Raw genomic sequence first — 20,110 nt, forward strand, 5'->3', positions numbered from 1 at the left:
CAATCATCCCTCCCTAGGCCTGGCCCGTACCAGGGGTACGTGCAAACCCTACCTGTTGACCCAGGGATAAGAATTACACTTTACCCAGTCAACTGTTGTGTGTCAAATGCCTGGGCCGCCCTTTAGGAGCCACAGGGAGGAAGAAGAAACAAAGAGAGATCTCAAATGTCAATGCAGAAGGAAAGGAGATGGATAACAAAAACAGAATGAAAAACAGACCGAGAACTGTTCTGATGCTGGGCTACTTAAACTTTAGAACATTTTGCCAAAATTACCCAAGCCACGTTAACCACAGGAGAGGGGAAAGAATAAGAGGACACACATGCAGCACAGAAAGGGCAGAAGAGCTGCAGAAGGATGGGGCCCCATGGTAGCCAAGTGCGAACTCACCAAAGAGTGGTGAACCCCCAGGTGGAAGACCAGTGATGAGTCTTGTTTTTGTAGAAGAATGGACAACCACATTTTTTTTGTTAATACAGGGAATAAAGCAGTGTAGTCACTGCCTCATGAAACGATAGCTGTATTTAAGGAGTAGGAATAAACAGTGTATTTATTGTTTCATGAAACAATAGCTGTATTTGAGGGGTGCAATTTGAAACAACATTATAAAACAAAACTTGGCAAATTTGGTAGCAAAGTTTCCAAGGAAGAACTCAAAATAAAAGCAGCTGAGTGCATGAAAATTCTGAAAAAACAAAAAAACAAAAAAAAAAGTTTATAATAAATCAACACTTCAAAGTGTTACAATGGAAGCAAGTTTCATGATAGCCTATAACCTTGACAAAAATAACAAGCTTTTTCAAATATCGACTTTATTAATCAGCGTTTGGCAGAGTATACAACAAGCATGCTATGTCCTGATGTTAGAATCAATATTGAAAGCATTTTATTTCACTGTTAAGAACGTCCATAGTACAGTGCACTGACTCAATTATTGATGACCTCACTGAACATTGAATAACTGAAATTTTTCTCATCACAGAGTAAGTACTTGGCCTAGAATCAATGAGAGAGAGAACCGTTGGGTCAGGAATTTTTTGAGTGTGCTGAGAATTGTGTGGAGAAAAATGGCATGTCTTAGAACAAAACGGAAACCATTACAACAAATAGGGAGAGAGCTTTCAGGGGGAAGAATGTAGGTGTGGTAAGCTTTAAAAGAAATCACAAGCACGTGGCACAGACAGTGGTACATTGTCTTTTCATTGCATTTTGCGCAAGGAGATCCTATGTAGGCCTCCACTAGACTTAAACATGAGGAAAAAGAAGGAATTTGTGACAGCAGTGTGAGGAGACTGAGCATGGACAATGCAATAGAATGAAATCCTCTTATTTCTGGACATGAAGGAAATGTCTCGTGTTTGTCTTACAAAAATAGGATGTGAGGGGGTGACAAAATTTCCAATTTGTGTCATAAATGGCAGCTAGCCCTAAATGTGGAAAAATTTAAGTTAATGCAGATGAGTCAGAAGATCAAACCTTAAATGTTTGGAGACATTATTAGTAGTGTCCTGCTTGACACAGTCAAAGCATTTAATTTTCTGGGCGTAACGTTGCAAAGTTATACGAGATAGAATCAGCATGTGAGGACTGTGTTAGGGCAGGTGAATGTCGACTTCATTTTATTGGGAGAATTTTAGGAAAAAGTGGTTCACCTGTAAAGGAAACCATGTATAGGACACTGGTGCAACCTATTCCTGAGTACTACTCCAGTATTTTGGGATCCATACCAGGTTGGATTGCAGGAAAACAATGAAGCAATCCAGAGGCAGGCTGCTAGATTTGTTACCTGAAGGTTCGAACAACACACAAGTGTTACAGATGCTTCGGGAACTCTCAAGGGAATCCCTGGAGGCAGGGCGACATACTTTTCAAGAAACACTATTGAGAAAATTTAGGGAACCAGCATTTGAAGCTGACTGCCGAACAATTCTACTACCGCCAACATACATTGCCCATAAGGACCATGAAATATGATACGAAAGATTAGGGCTCATACAAAGGCGTACACACAGTTGTTTTTCCCTTGCTCTATTTGCGACTGGAACAGGAAAGGAAATGACAAATAGCGGTACAGGTTCCCCCTCCACCATGCACTGTATGGTGGCTTGCAGATTACTGATGTAGATAATATTTTCAGCTGACATATTTGATGAACCCAATGTGACATTGTAGGATAAGAAGTTGTTTGTACATGAAAAGTAGAATATGTAAAATCATTCAAAGCAAAACTAGGTCTATTTCCAGGCTAGCAGGTGAAGGTAATTTTTCCATTTCCCTTTACTATAGAAACAAAAAGTGCCTAAAAGTGTTTCTGCTATAATTAGGGACCATCTGCACAATCTGGAGGAAGTTTCAGGACTTTAAGAAAATTGAACCGCAATTCAATTTGGTCTCTAATCCCACCACTGATGATATTGCTGCAGCACCTGACGAGCTGCAGCTGCAAATTTTTGACATATAAACAAATCACACTGTGAAAGAAATATTTAATGCTGAGAATTTTACAAATATTTGCTGAAAAATTCCATATACAAAGAAATAAGTTAGGAGAATGGCTACATTTGTGTCTACATTCAGTAGGAACTAAGTCTTTCTTGCTTGAAGATCAATGAGAGTAATATAGATGCTCTTTGACAGACATTAACATATGGACTGTAATGAGAAATCTCATTAGGTAAGCGCACTCATGATTTTTTTTTTTTTTTTTGTTTAAAAAAATGTAGAACAAGGTGATGAAATACATTTGCTTCATTAAACTAATTCTAAAATTAAATGTGATTGTAACTGTAGATGATATGAAATTAGCACAAAAATAAACTAAATAAAATTTCCACTATTTTATTTATATTGTAAGTAGGCTGTTTAGGTTTTCTTATTGGTAATGCCACGTAATGCTCTGTGTGAGAATCACTGGCTGTGCTGTGTGCAATTCGTGGCTAGTTTGCATTGTTGTCTGCCATTGTAGTGTTGGGCAGCGGCAGCTGGATGTGAACAGCACGTAGCATTGCGCAGTTGGAAGTGAGCTGCCAGCAGTGGTGGATGTGGGGAGAGAAATGGCGGAGATTTGGAATTTGTAAGACTAGATGGCATGAACTGCTATATATATATTATGATTATTAAGGTAAATACATTGTTTGTTCTCTATTAAAATCTTTCATTTGCTAACTATGCCTATCAGTAGTTAGTGCCTTCAGTAGTTTGAATCTTTTATTTAACTGGCAGTAGTGGCGCTCGCTGTATTGCAGTAGTTCGAGTAACGAAGATTTTTGGTGAGGTAAGTGATTTGTGAAAGGTATAGGTTAATGTTAGTCAGGGCCATTCTTTTGTAGGGATTTTTGAAAGTCAGATTGCATTGCGCTAAAAATATTGTGTGTCAGGTTAAGCACAGTCCTGTATAATTGTTCAAAGGGGACGTTTCATATGTCGACCCTTAGCCGAGGATACCTCACTGGAATCTTCTGATTTTTTCTTGTAGTTTGTGTAATTAGTGTAGCTATTGTTTACTGCTAGCGCGTAATTGTAGAGAGAATCTCCTTTGTAGTTGCAGTCTTTCACTGTTGTACAGTAAAACAGTTGTGGCATGCATGTAGATTTGCACCAAGTATTTCGCAGTTGCGCTTGCAATTAACTAGATATTATTTTCAGTGTTTTCTTATTTTCCTCTTCAAATTGTGCTTTTCTGTATTGTCATGTGAAATATTGTGACACTAATGGCGTGTGAAAAACGTAACACTAGGCTCCAAAGTAAACTGAGAAATAATAGTGACAACGAGCGTAGCTTATCAGCACCACTGTGTAATGAATTAACAGATGTTCAAAGTAGTAATTTGGTAATTGTGCATAGGGAAATGGAGCGGGCGGCAAACAATGGCGTAGGCAGTGAAACAATTAGTGAACAGGGAAGCATTATCGATCGATCGGTCGGCAACAGCTCGCCTCAGGAATCCGAAATGACAGGACACAATTTTGCAAATACTGTAGATTCAGGTTTTGGGTCCTCACCGTTTTCGCAAATAAGTCAAGACACATTTTCTGCTTGTCAAAATGTAAATGTTGCCGGTGCAACTTCACTGCCGAAAAGCACTGTGGAACATGTTTCAGACACCAGTGCATTGTTATTACAGTTAATGCAACAAATGGGACAAAAGCTTCAAAAGTTAGACACAATGGAACAACACCAGAGACAAACACAGCAACAGTTAGACGCAATGGAACAAAATCTTCACGCCACGCTTGAACAAACACGTGAAGATTTAACTACTGAGTTACATAACATAGAATCGAAATGTCAAAAAGTCTGTAATGACATAAAAACACAAATTTGTGAGCATTTCCAACCAATTTTTTCGCGTCATGAAAATGCATTACAGAATCACGAAGCAGCCATAAAAGAACTGCAAACTATTGTTCATGAAAATCACGACACCTTGCAAGCTAAAATTGACTCAATTGCATCTACCGATTTGGTTACGCAACTTGCAAAAACTCAAGAAAACTTAAAGGACACAGTAGATACGATTTCAACACAAATGGACACTCTGAAACTTGGTTCAGAAAAACACACTGAGGAAATAAGTACACTATCGGAGAAAGTAGCCGAACTTTTGGATCAGTTCACTAACTTATCTGCAAAGGTAGATGATGACCTGAATGACACAAGACCTGTAGCCATCACTGACACAGAAGAGTACGAACAAATTAAGAAATTCAAACAAAATCAGAATCAAATTAATACGCAATACAAAAGAGAAATCCGGGAAGTGCAAGATCAGTTGGCACAAGTAGTACAAGAATTATGTATTTCAGAGGACACTCGCACCCCAATACGGGATGAGGGACACAGAAATATGGAACAGCCACAAAATAATAACACAGCGCATTTCGGAAATTATGAAAGAAATTGGCAAGGTGCACCGAATTTTGAAATGGAACCGCCAAAACGACGTAACAATGACCGATATGCGACTCGCCGACATGATGACTTTGACTATAAGCTGTTCATTACTACACGTAAATTCAAAACATTTAAGAATTCTGGCAACGACATTCATCCACAAGCGTGGCTCCATCAATTCTCTCATTGTTTTCCTCCCAACTGGTCATTAGAACACAGATTAGAATTTATGTGTGGCTACTTAGAGAATGAACCAGCTGTAAGAATGCGATCGGTCATTCACGATTGCCACAGTGAAAGAGAATTTTACCATGCCTTCCTCTCAGCATATTGGTCTCAAGCCACACAAGACCGAGTAAAACATGGCAACATAATGATGAAACATTTCGAACAATCTGAATTTTCCAGTCTTATGAAATATTTTGAAGACATGTTGCATAAGAATCAGTATCTTTCAAACCCATACAGCCCCTCAGAACTCATCCGCATTTGCTTAATCAAATTACCTGAACATTTAAACATTTACGGCATATTATTTTAGCAGGACATTGCAAAGACGACATTGAAGCTTTTCAGGGACTGTTACAAGAACTAGAAATTGACATTGATAATCGCGGAACGCGAAAACAAGAACACAACAATTACAGGTCACATCCGTCACAATTCCGCGATGACAGAAATAATAACTGGACACGACAAGGCTATTCTCACAACACATATCGTGACCAAAACAGACACCACCCGTATGACAACCGTTGGCAGAATAATAGTTACAGAGAAAGATCGCATTTCTGCAGTAATGAATATGACAGAGATAACCATAGAAACAGACAATATGGTAATCAGAACTATTATTATCAAGGGAGACAGAATAATTTCAGACGCAACAGTTCAGCGCGCAGTTACGATTCAGGGAGAAATTCTCCACCACGTAACCGACAAGAAAGAAACTACAGGAACTACCGACGTGACGACAGACGATATAATCATAACGACAGACCTGAATTTCATCAGAACTGGCGGGATTTAAACAGGGCTGAGCCCTCTGGGCAAGGTGAATTTGTAGAAGTTAGACCTCCAGATCCCAATAACGATGCACACCAACAAAGGAACAGACAATGACTCGCGCCGCAGGCAGCCACCTGCGCCGGCTGGCTCAGGAAAAAATTACATAGACACTAGCCTTGAGAAAAATTCCAGTATTCTTTACCGACGTATACCGCACGATAACTGGGTTGATGTTGAAACTCTGAGTACTATGAAGAGTAAAAGATTGTACCACATTTCAAATGCAAAACCGTTTATTGAAAGATAATCTGCTTTTTAACTTTGTCTTTGCCATATAACTTTTCACTTTACATTACTAGTATGCTTTGTCAGACTTAGAATCTGTTAATATGCAACAATGTTTGAAGTTAAATATCCAGTCAAGAACCAAGAGAACTTATTTAAACAGAAATTACGAATGCATTGTTATTGTGAACAGACGACAAAGTGTTACTGTGTGTGTACATTCTTGCTTGTCAGTTGCACGATTACGTAACGCCTATAAGGCTGACATACTTAGAGCATGTACCAGTACTGCTAATGAGATTTTAATGCAACATTTTGGTTTACTCGAAAATACATTCTGGATTTAAAGTACTTTCTGTGAGATACCAGATGACACGGTTTTATCACGACGCTACTAATGAGTGACAATTTACAATGTTGCTTTTGTGCTGTATCTGTTTTATATCTGCACAGTTTTTCTGAATTCTTCTGGAAAGTAAAACATGTTTTAGTAGTAACTAAGATATCTATACTCAAAGCATTTCACTTTTGTTTATCATGAGGTAAGTACATTGACTTCTGCAGAACTTAGCTTTCGGAGGACGATAATTACGACACTTCCACAGAATTATCTTACAGCAAGACGCACATTTAGCGCTACAGGACACGCATTTGAGTGATTAATTTTGTACTTAAAACATTTATTTTTAAAGATATTTGAAGTACAATGATACGAAGTTTTTCCGTGATACATTTCATTCCATTGCTGTAATCTGTAACACCTGAGGGTATAATTACATTGATCCTCAGGGGTGTACACACCTACTTTGTGTACCATGTGTTTGGCAAGCACAAGGAGCCCTAGCTAATATGGTATTTGCTTATACAACTTTACACATCGGTACCATATTTCTATAACACATAAATTACACAGCTATCTGATCATTTAACTGAGAGAGATAAACATTTATTTTACTACATCAGTGACACATGTTTACGCAATTACACAGTTGGATAACTTCACACTTATGAAATTGTATTTTGTCTGTACTTTGTGAAATGCTCATATTTTTCGGAACCATTGTGATACTATGAGAGCTTTGAATGATGTATTTGGTATGGGATTGTGATTTTTAAAGTACATTTGAGGTAGATGACACTTTTGAAACGAGCAGAGAATTTTTTGTAGGTTTAAAATATTCAGAAAGCTACAACGATTTTTGGATGTGATTGATCTGTTATGATGTTATTATTATGACGACGATGTGTATTATGCTGTTGAGGTATGTTTATGATCAATAAGCTGATGCTATATAAGGAATTTGATTATGCTACGTATTTAATATGATGAAATATTGAAGAAGTGTCGACGAATATGTATATGTGTAATAAGGTAAGGAATAATGAGTAGTGTTTAGGGACTCTGATTTGTGGAAAAGGATGTTGGAAACCAAGAATCGTACTTTAAGAGTTATGAAATGTGTGTAAATGCGTGAATGTATCACAATGCTGACGAAAACTTTTTGGGCACTGTTATATTTATAGGATTTTATTTTCTACATGTTTGTAACGCAAATTCTCAACCTGTGAAAATATTGAAAATATTTTTATATGAGACTGTCACTGTAGCGGAAACTGCCGTCATAAATATTTCAACAAGAAAGGTAAGGACCTTGGCGTAATGCGTTTTGGGCGCCCAGCTGAGAGGTAGACGTAGCTCTTAATTTATGATTTACTGAAATGCCTAATGAAATGACGAGAAATATTTTATGCCTATACACCTGATTATGACTACTGTCTTTATAGTTGAGAGATTTTTCACTACCTTATGAAATGCCATATGGCTAATGAATGATGTTTCATGCCTTCCTTTGTACATATTTTCATTTTTTTTAATATCTAGTTTCTAGCTGCACTGCAGCATTGGTTAAAATAGAATTTTATAGATGTACTAATATAAATATTTTCTGTCTACAGATCGAGTAAATAATAATTTTTTCAAAAAAATGGAGCACAAAGACATTTCCCTTCACAGGAATTGCATACGGAATTTTCTTTTCAACTACTTGGTAATTTTTTTTGTAGAATAACTTCTTGTGGTGCACCACTTTAATTACATAGACATTAAGATGTGATTATACATTTCCCTTGTCTGCATTGTTATCTTTAGTGTAATATTTTTTTCTGCTTGAGCTATGTCATGTTTAGATATGTTTTTTTTTATTTGCTGCTGCTGTTTGCCAGGCATAATGTTACTGAATTTGACTTTGTATTACGCTGTTAAGCCAGTTTATTACGCATTTATTTTTCTTGTTTGCTGCACAGTGCCTTATATTAGTGGTAATATTGCAATTGCTTTGCAAGTTTGAATTTTTTGTCATTGATGTTTGTGTTAATTGTTTTGTGCTGCTGCATTGCCTCGTCCCTTAGTTTAGCATCTGAGCTCAGTAGATTTAAGTTAGCTTAAGAGGTGGTAGACTACATAAGAAACCGACTATGGACAATAGGGAAAAAATGCATTGAGAAGTTATATGAAAAATATTTGGGCCAAAATGAGTATTGTACACTGAAAAATACTTATTTTGAAAAAATATGAATAGAATACAGAAAGCAGGTATAGATAGGACTTTTTGGGAATAATGACGAATGAAGGGAGATCTCCGAGAAGTAAAGAAAGTTTTGTTTGCAAAATACTGCAGTAAAAGAAACCCTGTCCTTTCCTTGTGTTATCCCACTATGTGTTTGTGTTCCCTCGTGTATTTGTGTTTTTCCTGTCTTTATGTGTTTAGCTAATAAGATTTATGTTGTAGAATTTTTCAAATACTATATAATTTTCTTCATAAAGGTCTTTAGACATTATTTATTCTGTTTTGTTTTAATGCTCATATGTGAAGTTGATGTTTCGAAAGTTATTTTGATCTTTTATGTATGTACTCATGTCATAATTCCTGTAACACTGATGTATATATTATTTCGATTCTTTTGTAAAGCCTGTACTACAAATGTTATCTGTATTGCTATGTTTTTAATGATGTTTTCTGTACCTTTGTAATTGTATTCTCATGTTATAAAATTGTAATTGACACCAGTTCATCAAATTAAGTACCTTGTGAGTTACGTTTCACTGCACACGTTTCTGTTGGTCATAGTATATGGACAATATGTGAGAAGTAGGGACTGTTAGTGTTTGCACGTGTGTTAATAATTCAGCAAGGGACTGTATAACAGCATTGCTGGTTCTAAGGACAATTCCAGAAACTTTGTGAGTGCACAAGTGGTGGTTTATGGACTTGCTATATTCTCTGCAAGACTCTTCGATGGTGATTGTGCACCTGCACAGTCGCAACAAGTGGCTGCTGGCCGTCTCTACAAGGACTACAGTGGGTCTGCATCTTTGATGGCCCACCAATACCATTATTTCTACAAGGACTGCAATGGGTCTGCACCTCTGGTGGCCCACCAATATCGTAATCTCTACCAGGACTACAACGGGTATGCTCTGTGATGACCTACCTACCAATACTCTTCAAAACTTCGATTGACTCTGCTGTGGGTTTGCTCTGTTGTGGCCCATTACCTGTCTGCATGTCAAGAGTCAGCACTGTCTTTCTGTTGGAAGGACAACACTACTACTTCAAGACTGCATGGAAAGCCACTACTTCCGTGTGCATTTTCTTTTACTGCTCTGACTTTGAGAAAAACACTGCAATGTTACTGTGATGAATGATCAGGACTGTCTTTATGGACTGTGAGAAAATTTTAGCTTTTGACCAACATTGTATCAATAAGTGTGTGCATTTGATATCTTTGTTATTGTAATTATGAAAAATTTTATCAAATCATTATTGGCCACTGCCCAAAACAATTTGTATATTTTTTGTGGGGAGCATGGGGACTATGTAAGTAGGCTGTTTAGGTTTTCTTATTGGTAATGCCACGTAACGCTCTGTGTGAGAATCACTGGCTGTGCTGTGTGCAATCCGTGGCTAGTTTGCATTGTTGTCAGCCATTGTAGTGTTGGGCAGCGGCAGCTGGATGTGAACAGCGCGTAGCGTTGCGCAGTTGGAGGTGAGCCGCCAGCAGTGGTGGATGTGGGGAGAGAAATGGCGGAGATTTGGAATTTGTAAGACTAGATGGCATGAACTGCTATATATATTATGATTATTAAGGTAAATACATTGTTTGTTCTCTATTAAAATCTTTCATTTGCTAACTATGCCTATCAGTAGCTAGTGCCTTCAGTAGTTTGAATCTTTTATTTAACTGGCAGTAGTGGCGCTCGCTGTACTGCAGTAGTTCGAGTAACGAAGATTTTTGGTGAGGTAAGTGATTTGTGAAAGGTATAGGTTAATGTTAGTCAGGGCCATTCTTTTGTAGGGATTTTTGAAAGTCAGATTGCGTTGCGCTAAAAATATTGTGTGTCAGGTTAAGCACAGTCCTGTATAATTGTTCAAAGGGGACGTTTCAATATATATTCATTTTTTCATACAATTTATACCTTTTCTGATAAGCAAAGTTAACAAAAGAATGTCATCATTTTGAAAGGTATGGCCTTCCGCTAACCTCCACTTCCACAATGTGGACCCCAATCTGAAAAAAATGCCCATCCCCACCCTATACTATTAATTGCACAATTTGCCTGATTATTCAATTGCTTCAAGTAAAAACGGAGAAAGACAAGCACATGAAACAGATAAGAAAATTACACTAGCTTTGCCTGTTTGCTGGTGTAAGCATGCTTTATCTGGTGCTATTGGATGACAAAGACAAGTGCTGGACTGTGGTAACAGTTTTTTGTGCAACTCATACAAATGGTGTGGGAAATATCATTATATTTCTCAGCTAGTTGGGATGGATACTGCCGATCTGAAAAAGCTCTGGCAAGGTTGCTAAAATGTTTGGATAACTCTGCTTTTACCAGTACAGGTGTGTTGTTCATGGGTGTCAAACCAGAAATGAATGGGCGTTCTGCCAATTGACAAGAGACTGCTATCAAAATGGTGGTGCTATTGGTGCTCAGTGCATTTAAAATGAATGGAAGTTGCAGGGAACCATCCCAGGTGGGGACCATCCTACAAGAAAAAAATGTTGTCAAGTTGAGAATGCCCAAGGGAAATAGTTTTGGCTGTTGTTGCCAATGTTTCAGAGGAATGAGCAGAGATTATTTTTATCAAGGGTCCAGATGATGAAATTATTGCAAGTGATTAAATCCCAATGACATAAAACCCTGTTAGCCCCATCCTCGGCCATGATGAGAGGTAGTGCAGTAGTAGAGTAATTGGGAACTCCAAATAAAATGTGTGGAAGGGTGGGGGCGCTATTAAATCAAGCCCAGTCAGTCTATTCCATAATCTCTTAATGTACAGCTCTGACTCAGAATTTCAGTATTACAAATTATAGTTTTATATAATTACCTACATTCACTATTTCTCCTCCATATTAAACAATGGTAGCTGGAAGTTAATGTTCAGTTGTCACTGTATTACACAATAAATTCATGTAAATATGCAAGAAATGTACATGAAAAGACACTGACATACTCACATTATCTAGCTGAGTACGCAGCTTTTTTACTTGTTGCTGTAAAGTTTCTAGTTCTTTTGTCACACGATTTTTATCAAGACGTAAGGAAGCCATTGTGCCATCTTTAGAAATATCCAATTTTTTAAGAGAATCCTGGAAAAGAATAAGTGCAGAGGCTATTCAGAGCAAAAAAGTATTTGTTATGCTGCATGCTACCTCACTCAATACAAACTATTTTATTTTGAACATGTAAACATTAACTGATATAATGCACTAAAAATATCTCTCTAACGAAAGGAAATTTATGAAAGATCACACTTTTCAGTGAACAGACAACAGCAGGTCGATATGCAGTAGGATGATACACAAGCTAAAGGATACAATTTAAGTAAAATGCATTGGTAAATACCAGACAAATTTGTGTATAATTCTTTTGGGTAACTGTCATCAACAGATTGGAACCAAAAAAGCCACCATTTCAAAGAACCTACAGCAGTATTAAACAGGGTGATAAGACCATCCAGAAGCAAATACTCCTATGCATCCAGTAAGAATTTCGTTCTCACATGACAACCAATACTACTATTCTAGGTCATCAGTGAACTGTCCAAAGCCAGGAGGTGGAGGAGCTACTAAAGCAAAAGGTGGCAGGTAACATGGGTTGAACAAATAAAGGAAAGAAAAAAAGAAGGAAGATTAGAGTTTAAGATGCTGTTAAAGACGAGGTCATTAGAGAGAACGAATGTATGGGTTACTGTTGTTCAAATGCCCCATTATAGTCCAGTTATACTAAGATATTCATGCCAAAAAAGTTTCTCAAGGAAAGAAGGACCACTGCCAATTCACATTTAGTGGTTTCACAATGGTGGAAAGGGTTGGCTGTTAAAGTAGAGGAACATTATGTTAGAACACAAGAACAAACAAAGAGGGGGTTACTATTGGATGATGGTCCTCACAGCTGATACATATGTGGAGTCACACCCTCCCAGCCCCCCCTCATCACTGGAGGATTGGGTGGGAGGGTGAAGGACCTGTATGCAATCTTTAGAACCTCAAAGACAGTTTTAAGTGAAAATCGCAAATCAACAATCTGAAAGCAGCTGCAAACCCTCTGGACCTACCCTCATGTGGGGGGCCCATCTTCTGTACCTTACCTACAGATTCCTGTCATCATAAAAGAATAATATGTGAAACCAGATCCACTGCTTTGGCAGCTTCAGCTGACACCACAGGCAATAACAGTGTTTCTGTATGCAGAGCGAAGTGACAAAGTTGCAATCCCCCTGGGGAAATTCAGGGATAAGACCACTAAACAGCCAAGGACAGTTTTTGTGTCTCTTTGTTTACCAAGAGAACCCATTTCCTGTTCCAACCCTCCTGAAGCAAAAGGTACAGTGCCACCTGCAGCTGGGATCAAAGTAAACAAATGTCGACCGTTTTCCTCTTTGTAGCGTCATTTGCTAAACAGTCAACAAATTCATCCACACCTGTCCACAAGTCAGTGCAGTGATAAAAATTTAGTGTGGAGAACAGATCTTTTCAGTTAAATTATTGAAATGATGTTGCAGCCTTGGTTTTTATTCTTCTGGATGCCAATTTGACACACTGAGTTTCAGTTAGTGTGTGTCCATTTATTTCTAATATCTGCAAGTCATTTTCATTTATTCGGAATTTCGTAATATGAGTCTTTGTAAGACTGTGTTAAACTGTTTGTTGTGAACCAGTTGTCAGCCTTTTGCAATATTCTCATGGCTGTGTTTGGTACAGATATGTCTGTCCCCACAAACAAAGATCAGTACTGTGTGCTCAATTTTTATCACTGCACTGACCTGAGGACAGGTTTGCTAACATACACTCAGTAACATCCCAGGCATAAACGTGATTCCATGTAACGTGGTCTAGATTTGGATATAACCCTGTTCGACCATCTCAGTGTTTCTTCAAATTTGTTGTGTACATTTGCTAAATGACCAAAGGCAAATTTACAAATTCCCAGTTACAAAATTTTAATACTTTGTGTATAACAGCCACATTAGTGAATGGTGTGCAAATATCATGGAGACTTTTTGAAAATTTTAGCCATGTCTGAAGTGGTGATATTCAATGGATAATTGAATAAAACCATAAAACTTGGCAAGATACCTTAACAGTTTACATCGTGCACATTCTGTATGTTTTATGATATTTGGCTTTCTATTTTTACTCCGACTGCCATTAAAACTTACCAATAAATTTTGTCGTGACAGGATTTATCTTGAGTTGAGGTAACTTTATGACTTTCTGAAGTTGGTTTATAAACATCTTTTGTGACACTATCAATTAGCAGCTTCTTTATGGAGCCTGTGAGTCATCATTTTTGGGTTCATAGTTTTCAACATAGATGTGCTGTTGTCCAAAAACATATCTGCTGCCAAAGTAAATGACTTATGAACCCTTGTATCTCAGATCCATACTTGCTTTAACTACTGTTTCAAAGGGGTATCTTTTTGTCTACAAAATATCTATTTTGCTGCACACCTTTTCCTTGAAGCTTTAAATTTATCCAGCAAAGTTTCTTATGCAAATAATTAGTTTGTAGCATCAAAACAATAGATTTTTTAAAGTAGCTGTCACCCACAACACAATTAAAACCTCACTTAGGTTCATGGTGGTTTTTGTCACCGACAGTTAGTAAATACCTGATATCTGCCTTACCAAGGGACCAGGCATGTCCAGCCATGGGTGGAGTACATCTTTTCCACATTCCGAAGCCTACTGGTGGATTGATTAATAAAGGTTCCCAAGTCTTGTATGTGTTTCTTAAACATGTCTGAAAGTTTCTGGGTGAGTTAGCAGAGTTTCCACAGCCTCATGTTTATATATCTTGATGGTTCGCAAGCTGACAGTGATATTCATTACTGCTCCAATGAGTTAAATTTTTCATCAACTTTAGTAACAGCTGGGTTTGTGAAATTGTATTGTAGACCCAATGTTATTGTAGATGGCACCAACAGATCTGCGATAATGTGGTGCTCAGGGATCTAGCATGCATCTTTTCAGACTGGCCACGGGGCAGTCTTGTGAGGTTACAAGAATACATGAAATTTATAAACGTATCATTCTCTTCAAATAAAATTTCACAAACATTACCAACCCATCAGGTTTTGCCATACATGCACGCAACAAATTTTCCTGGTTGCAATGTTGAAACCATAAACTCTAAGGCTTCATCAGTTGGTTCTGATATTTCTGGAACAAGTGAAAAGAAGTAACCTGCACCCTTTTCACTTTAATTATTTTTAAATCAATTGGAATAATTTGGCGATTTTCTCTTGTTCCAGAAAATCTTGAGACCAAAGAAACCCTTTCTTCCTGAGAATCTCTGACTGATTCAGTTTGGACCTTCTCAAGAAAAATGAATTTAGTTTTATCCAAGTCTTGTTTACAGAATTTGTGTAAGTCTTATGCAGTAAGGATCTGATTTTCCTTCCTTTGGGTGCTTGCTGTACGCTAACACATGCAGCCAATCGTTTCACTGTGCCTCCAACACCATCACATGCAAATTTTCCATGACTTGTTGACAAATATACTGATGAAAAAAATTGCAACACCAAAAAATAATTAATATAGACTAGAGTAATAAAATTTTGGTATATTTGTCTATGTAACATTAATAATGTTGTACACAATTTAACTATTGGAAGCAGTTATGGACGCTTTTCTTTGTTGTTTAAAATTTTGAGTACCAGTATTCAATTCACTGTTGTTGCTTATGAATGTTAAATCTCTTGGTGTGTATGAATGTTAAAAACTGCTTCAGCGAAAAATTTAAGTACAGGACAATATATGAGTATTTGAAGCAAATTTTCTTTGCTGTCTTGCAATAAATAGTCTAAATTATACACAGGATTACTCTGGAATTTGTAAATTTGTTTTTAGCATGATTTATGTTGTGGAAAATAAGTCTGGCATTTTTAGTTGTGACTGGGCACTTGTGTTGCCTTTCAGGTGTGACGATAATTTATGGACTGTGAATGAAATAATAAATTTTATTGAAGCAGATCAAAACAGAACAAAACAATCACTTGGTATCATCCCTCCTTATGAAGCACAAGGGGTGATACTGATGAAGATTCCAATTTACCAGATGACGAAGTTCAAGAAAAAGTGTATCTCCCTGCATGTATATTAAGAGCACAGGCAAAACTTCAGTTGGAGCAAAATGAACATGTAAATACAAAGGGAAAGAAGAAGAGCACGTAAAGGCAAAATTTTGCAGCGAGTGACAGAAGTGAACAAGAAAAAGAAATTGAGAACCCCACAGACATTCAAAATACACTTCCTGCTGGAAATACTGAAGGAAATAGGAAGTGCACGTCAAGTCAGAATTTTGCAGTGAGTGGAGAAAGCCAAGGGCTAAAAGAGGTAGTAACTAAGGTTTGCGCAGAAACTCAAACCACATCAAAGGTTATACATATGAAATGAAAGAAGAATGGGAGGCAAAGTAAAAGTATTGCAGTGGGGGGAGAATGCTAAAGACAAGAAGAAGCAGTAGATTTTCTTTCAGATACAATATCCCTATTGGATTCTTTTAAAAAGTTTTTCTCTGAGGAATTAATAAATTTTATTGTTTCTCAAACAAATTTATATGCTGCACAGAAACTTAATCAAAACCTGAATGTTTCCTATGAAGAGTAATGCACTGTCCTGGGAATACTGGTTCTCTCAGGTTATCATAAACTGCCAAATAAAAGAATGTACTGGGAGGAGGAACCTTACTGCAAAGTACCTTTAGTTGCGAAATCTATGACGTGAAACAGATTTTAAGAAATCTTGCAATACATACACTTGAATGACAACAAAAACATAAATGAAGATTGGTTTTATAAAGTAAGGCCACCGTTCAACTTTCTCAGTGACAATTTCAGTCAAATTGCCTTTGACAATTCAATTCTTGTATTTTACCATATTATGGGAGGCACAGGGCTAAGCAGTTTATCAAAGGCAAGCCAATTAGATTTGGTTTCAACTTAATGGGTTTTGGTAAATCGTGATGGCTACATTTTGATCTGAATGATCAATTCACAGCTCTATACAGGACAAAAATAAGGATTAAAAAACGATGGTGATCTCTGTTTGCATGGACTATTGATGTATATTGCGTAGAGATTGTTGTTATATTAGAGGTTGGAAATGATATGGCATATCTTCAGTTTCAAAAATGTTTTTCAAATTTTGAAAATCCATGGAATCCCAAGAGCAAAACCCAGTCCATCATCATGATTTCCTTCATTAGATGATATAAGGCAGGACAGAAAGATCCTCTCATCATCAAACAACAATCTAAGTATCATAGATGCCAGACAAATGAGTAAAATGCCAGTACCACTTCATATAGATTATTTTGAAGGATTTCATAAATATAGAAATACCTCTAAGCTAAGATTCAGGAGAGAATTTTTCTAATGATTCAAAGCTGTTTTGACTGTTTAAGTATCTTTCTTTTTAAATGAAGTAAGAATGTGCAATAAAAACTGATCGAGCAATAAAGATTGTAATAAATCTGGAAATCTGTTTCATTTGTTACCTTAAGTGCCCATTGGCAACTTTAGTTGCCATCAACGTTCATGACTGTATATGTGAAAATTAAACTGAAATTATGTTTCTTGTGTAAACCTGTTACAAAACAATAACCTACAACTCTTTTTAAGTAGAAGAACCAAACTTAATAATTCTGGATGCAAATCGGTTAATAACAGCTGTATCAAGCAGAATGTTGAATGCAAGCATGCAAGTTCACACACATTGTGTCATATATGTGCCGGATGGCAGTTTGTGGAACGGAGTGTCCTGCCTGTTTGTGGATGACGCAACAGTTGCCATTTGATGCTGTCCCACATGCTCTCAACTGGAGACACACCTGGTGATCAAGAAGGCCAAGACAACAAGTCAACACTCTGTAGAGCATGTTGGGTTACAACAGCGGTATGTGGGCAAGTGTTATCCTGTCATAAAACAACCCCTGGAATGCTGTTCACGAATGGTAGCAGAGAGGTCAAATCACCGAACCGACATACAAATTTGCAGACAGGGCACATGGTATAACCACGAATGCACTCCTGATGTTATACAAATTCACACCCCCAACCATAGCTCCAGGTGTAGGTCCAGTGTGTCTAGCATGCAGACAGTTGGTTGCAGACCCTCAACTGATCTCCTAACCAACACTCAGCCATCACTGGCACTGAGGCAGAACCAGCTTTCATCAGAAAACATAACAGACCTCCATCCTGCCTTCCAATGAATACTCAGTTAAGACCATTGAAATCACTAATGGTGGTGGTTTGGGGTCACTGGAATGCACGCTACAATGTGTCTGGGTTGGAGCTATACTCGAAGTATCCAATTTATAAGAGTTTGTTGTCTCACTATGGTGCCAACTGCTGCTCAAATTTCTGTTGCAGACGCAGTATGATGTACCAAAGCCACACAACAAACAAAAATGGTCTTCCCTCTTAGTAGTGCCCCACGGTCATCCTGAGGCCAGTCTTCTTGTGACAATACAGTCTCATGAAACTTGGCAGATTAAAGCTGTTTGCCGGGCCAAAACTCAAACTCGGGACCTTTGCCTTTCGCAGGCAAGTGCTCCACCAACTGAGCTACCCAAGCACAACTCACGACCCGTCCTCACAGCTTTACTTCTGCCAGTACCTCGTCTCCTACCTTCCAAACTTTACAGAAGCTCTCTTGCTAGTTCTGCAAGGTTCGCAAGAGAGCTTCTGTGAAGTCTGGAAGGTAGGAGACGAGGTACTGGCGGAGTTAAAGCTGTGAGGACGGGTCGTGAGTCGTGCTTGGGTAGCTCAGTTGGTGGAGCACTTGCCACGAAAGGCAAAGGTCCCGAGTTCGAGTTCGAGTCTCGGTCCGGCACACAGTTTTAATCTGCCAGGAAGTTTTATATCAGCGCACACTCCGCTGTAGAGCGAAAAATTTCATTCTAGTGCAGTCTCATGATCACCGCTGCTAGCAACCATGTACAGTGCATATATTTGTGCCAAGTCTTTCTGCAGTATAGCAGAAGGAATATACGGCTTCTTAAACCCCTATTACACCACCTTGTTCAAATTCAGTGAGGTGTTGATAATGGTATCTTTGTCAGTTTAAAAGCTTTCTTGACTACCATCAACTCCCGACATCCTAACTCAAAGGTAAGTAATGCTTACAACCTTTACAGGGTGTATTTAAAGCAAACCTGTTTTGGATCCTCATATAGGTGCTACTAGCACCTGGTACAAAACTTGAAAACACACTATCTTTCAGATGTAGAAACACATATACTAACTCTCGTTTATGTCGCACAACTCCTTTTTGGTGTTCTGATGTTTATCCATCAGTGTAGTTCCACTTGGAATTTAGATCAGAATCTTTCAGGTAGTAGCACAGATTGGTGAATTTCTTGAAATTTTTGCACTGAGCTGCATACCCTCTGCTGAAGTATGATTTTCTGCAGATTTGTCACTTTTTGTTGGCAGTAAACCCGCAAGTTTTGTCAAAAAGACGTGAACTGTAACAGTATCATGTCAGGCTGTCACTAATTATGCAAAAACTTTTTCTTTGTATTTGCATATTTTTGATGATATACACAACAATGGGATGCACATCAGCTTGATAGTTTTCCCCCATGAAAACCTTGGACAGCATAATCACAAAGGAATAATTCTCTGCAAAATCAAGCACTGCAAATAATTCACAAATTGCTTCACAGTTTTCAGATACTGTGTGTGGATTTTTGAAAAAGTGTTGAATGGTCAGGTCAGAGAGTTTTGATGCCTCCCTGTGGAAAAAAAAAAAAAAATCAACTATCAACAATTACTTAGTTTCAAGTGAGGCACAATCTGTTTTCTCAACTGTTTGTGCTCCCAGATTCTTCAGGATCAGTATCCTTGTACAGATCTGTAAGGTGTGATTGAAGTCCACATCTTCCACAGCAATTTTCACACTGGTGCAGCATGCAAATCTTGCATTCAGTAGTGCAAACTATCAAACCCAATCCTTGTCAATAATGCTAGCAGCAAGCATAATTGGACATTCTGGTGGACAACCCCCCTCCCCCTCCCAATGATTCTCCCTTTCCTAACCCCCAGAGCTTTAAGAGGGGAAGCCCCAAGGAAACTCAAACCACTATTGAACCTAACACACACTTCTATCCACGTCAGATGAAGCTGACACTGTAATAGCAGTCACTTTGTCAGGTTGTACATATGCAGACAAAAGTGACAAATAAAATTTTTTACCACAGCTGGGATTTGAACCCAGGTCCCCTGCTCACTTGACAGACAGACGCACTAATCACTATGCCTCGCTAAGACAGGGGTTTTACACAACTGCATGGAGTACCCTATTACACCTCCCTCCTTAATCAAAACTTCCATCCATGCCACAGCC

The 20,110-nt window shown here is 38.0% G+C and overlaps 1 protein-coding gene across 3 annotated transcripts in view; it reads right to left on the reverse strand.

Annotated features, from left to right (window-relative positions):
- LOC124797863 (protein sgm1-like) overlaps positions 1–20,110 on the reverse strand; it is an 89,221-nt gene that overhangs the window by 59,983 nt on the left and 9,128 nt on the right. For all 3 annotated transcript variants that reach the window (XM_047260934.1, XM_047260935.1, XM_047260937.1), the window contains exon 3: positions 11,711–11,842. In XM_047260934.1, the coding sequence (XP_047116890.1) occupies positions 11,711–11,842 (132 nt within the window). The remainder of the gene's footprint in view (positions 1–11,710; positions 11,843–20,110) is intronic.

Source organism: Schistocerca piceifrons, chromosome 5 (genome assembly GCF_021461385.2).
Source record: "Schistocerca piceifrons isolate TAMUIC-IGC-003096 chromosome 5, iqSchPice1.1, whole genome shotgun sequence".
NCBI classification, from domain to species: Eukaryota; Metazoa; Arthropoda; class Insecta; order Orthoptera; family Acrididae; genus Schistocerca; species Schistocerca piceifrons.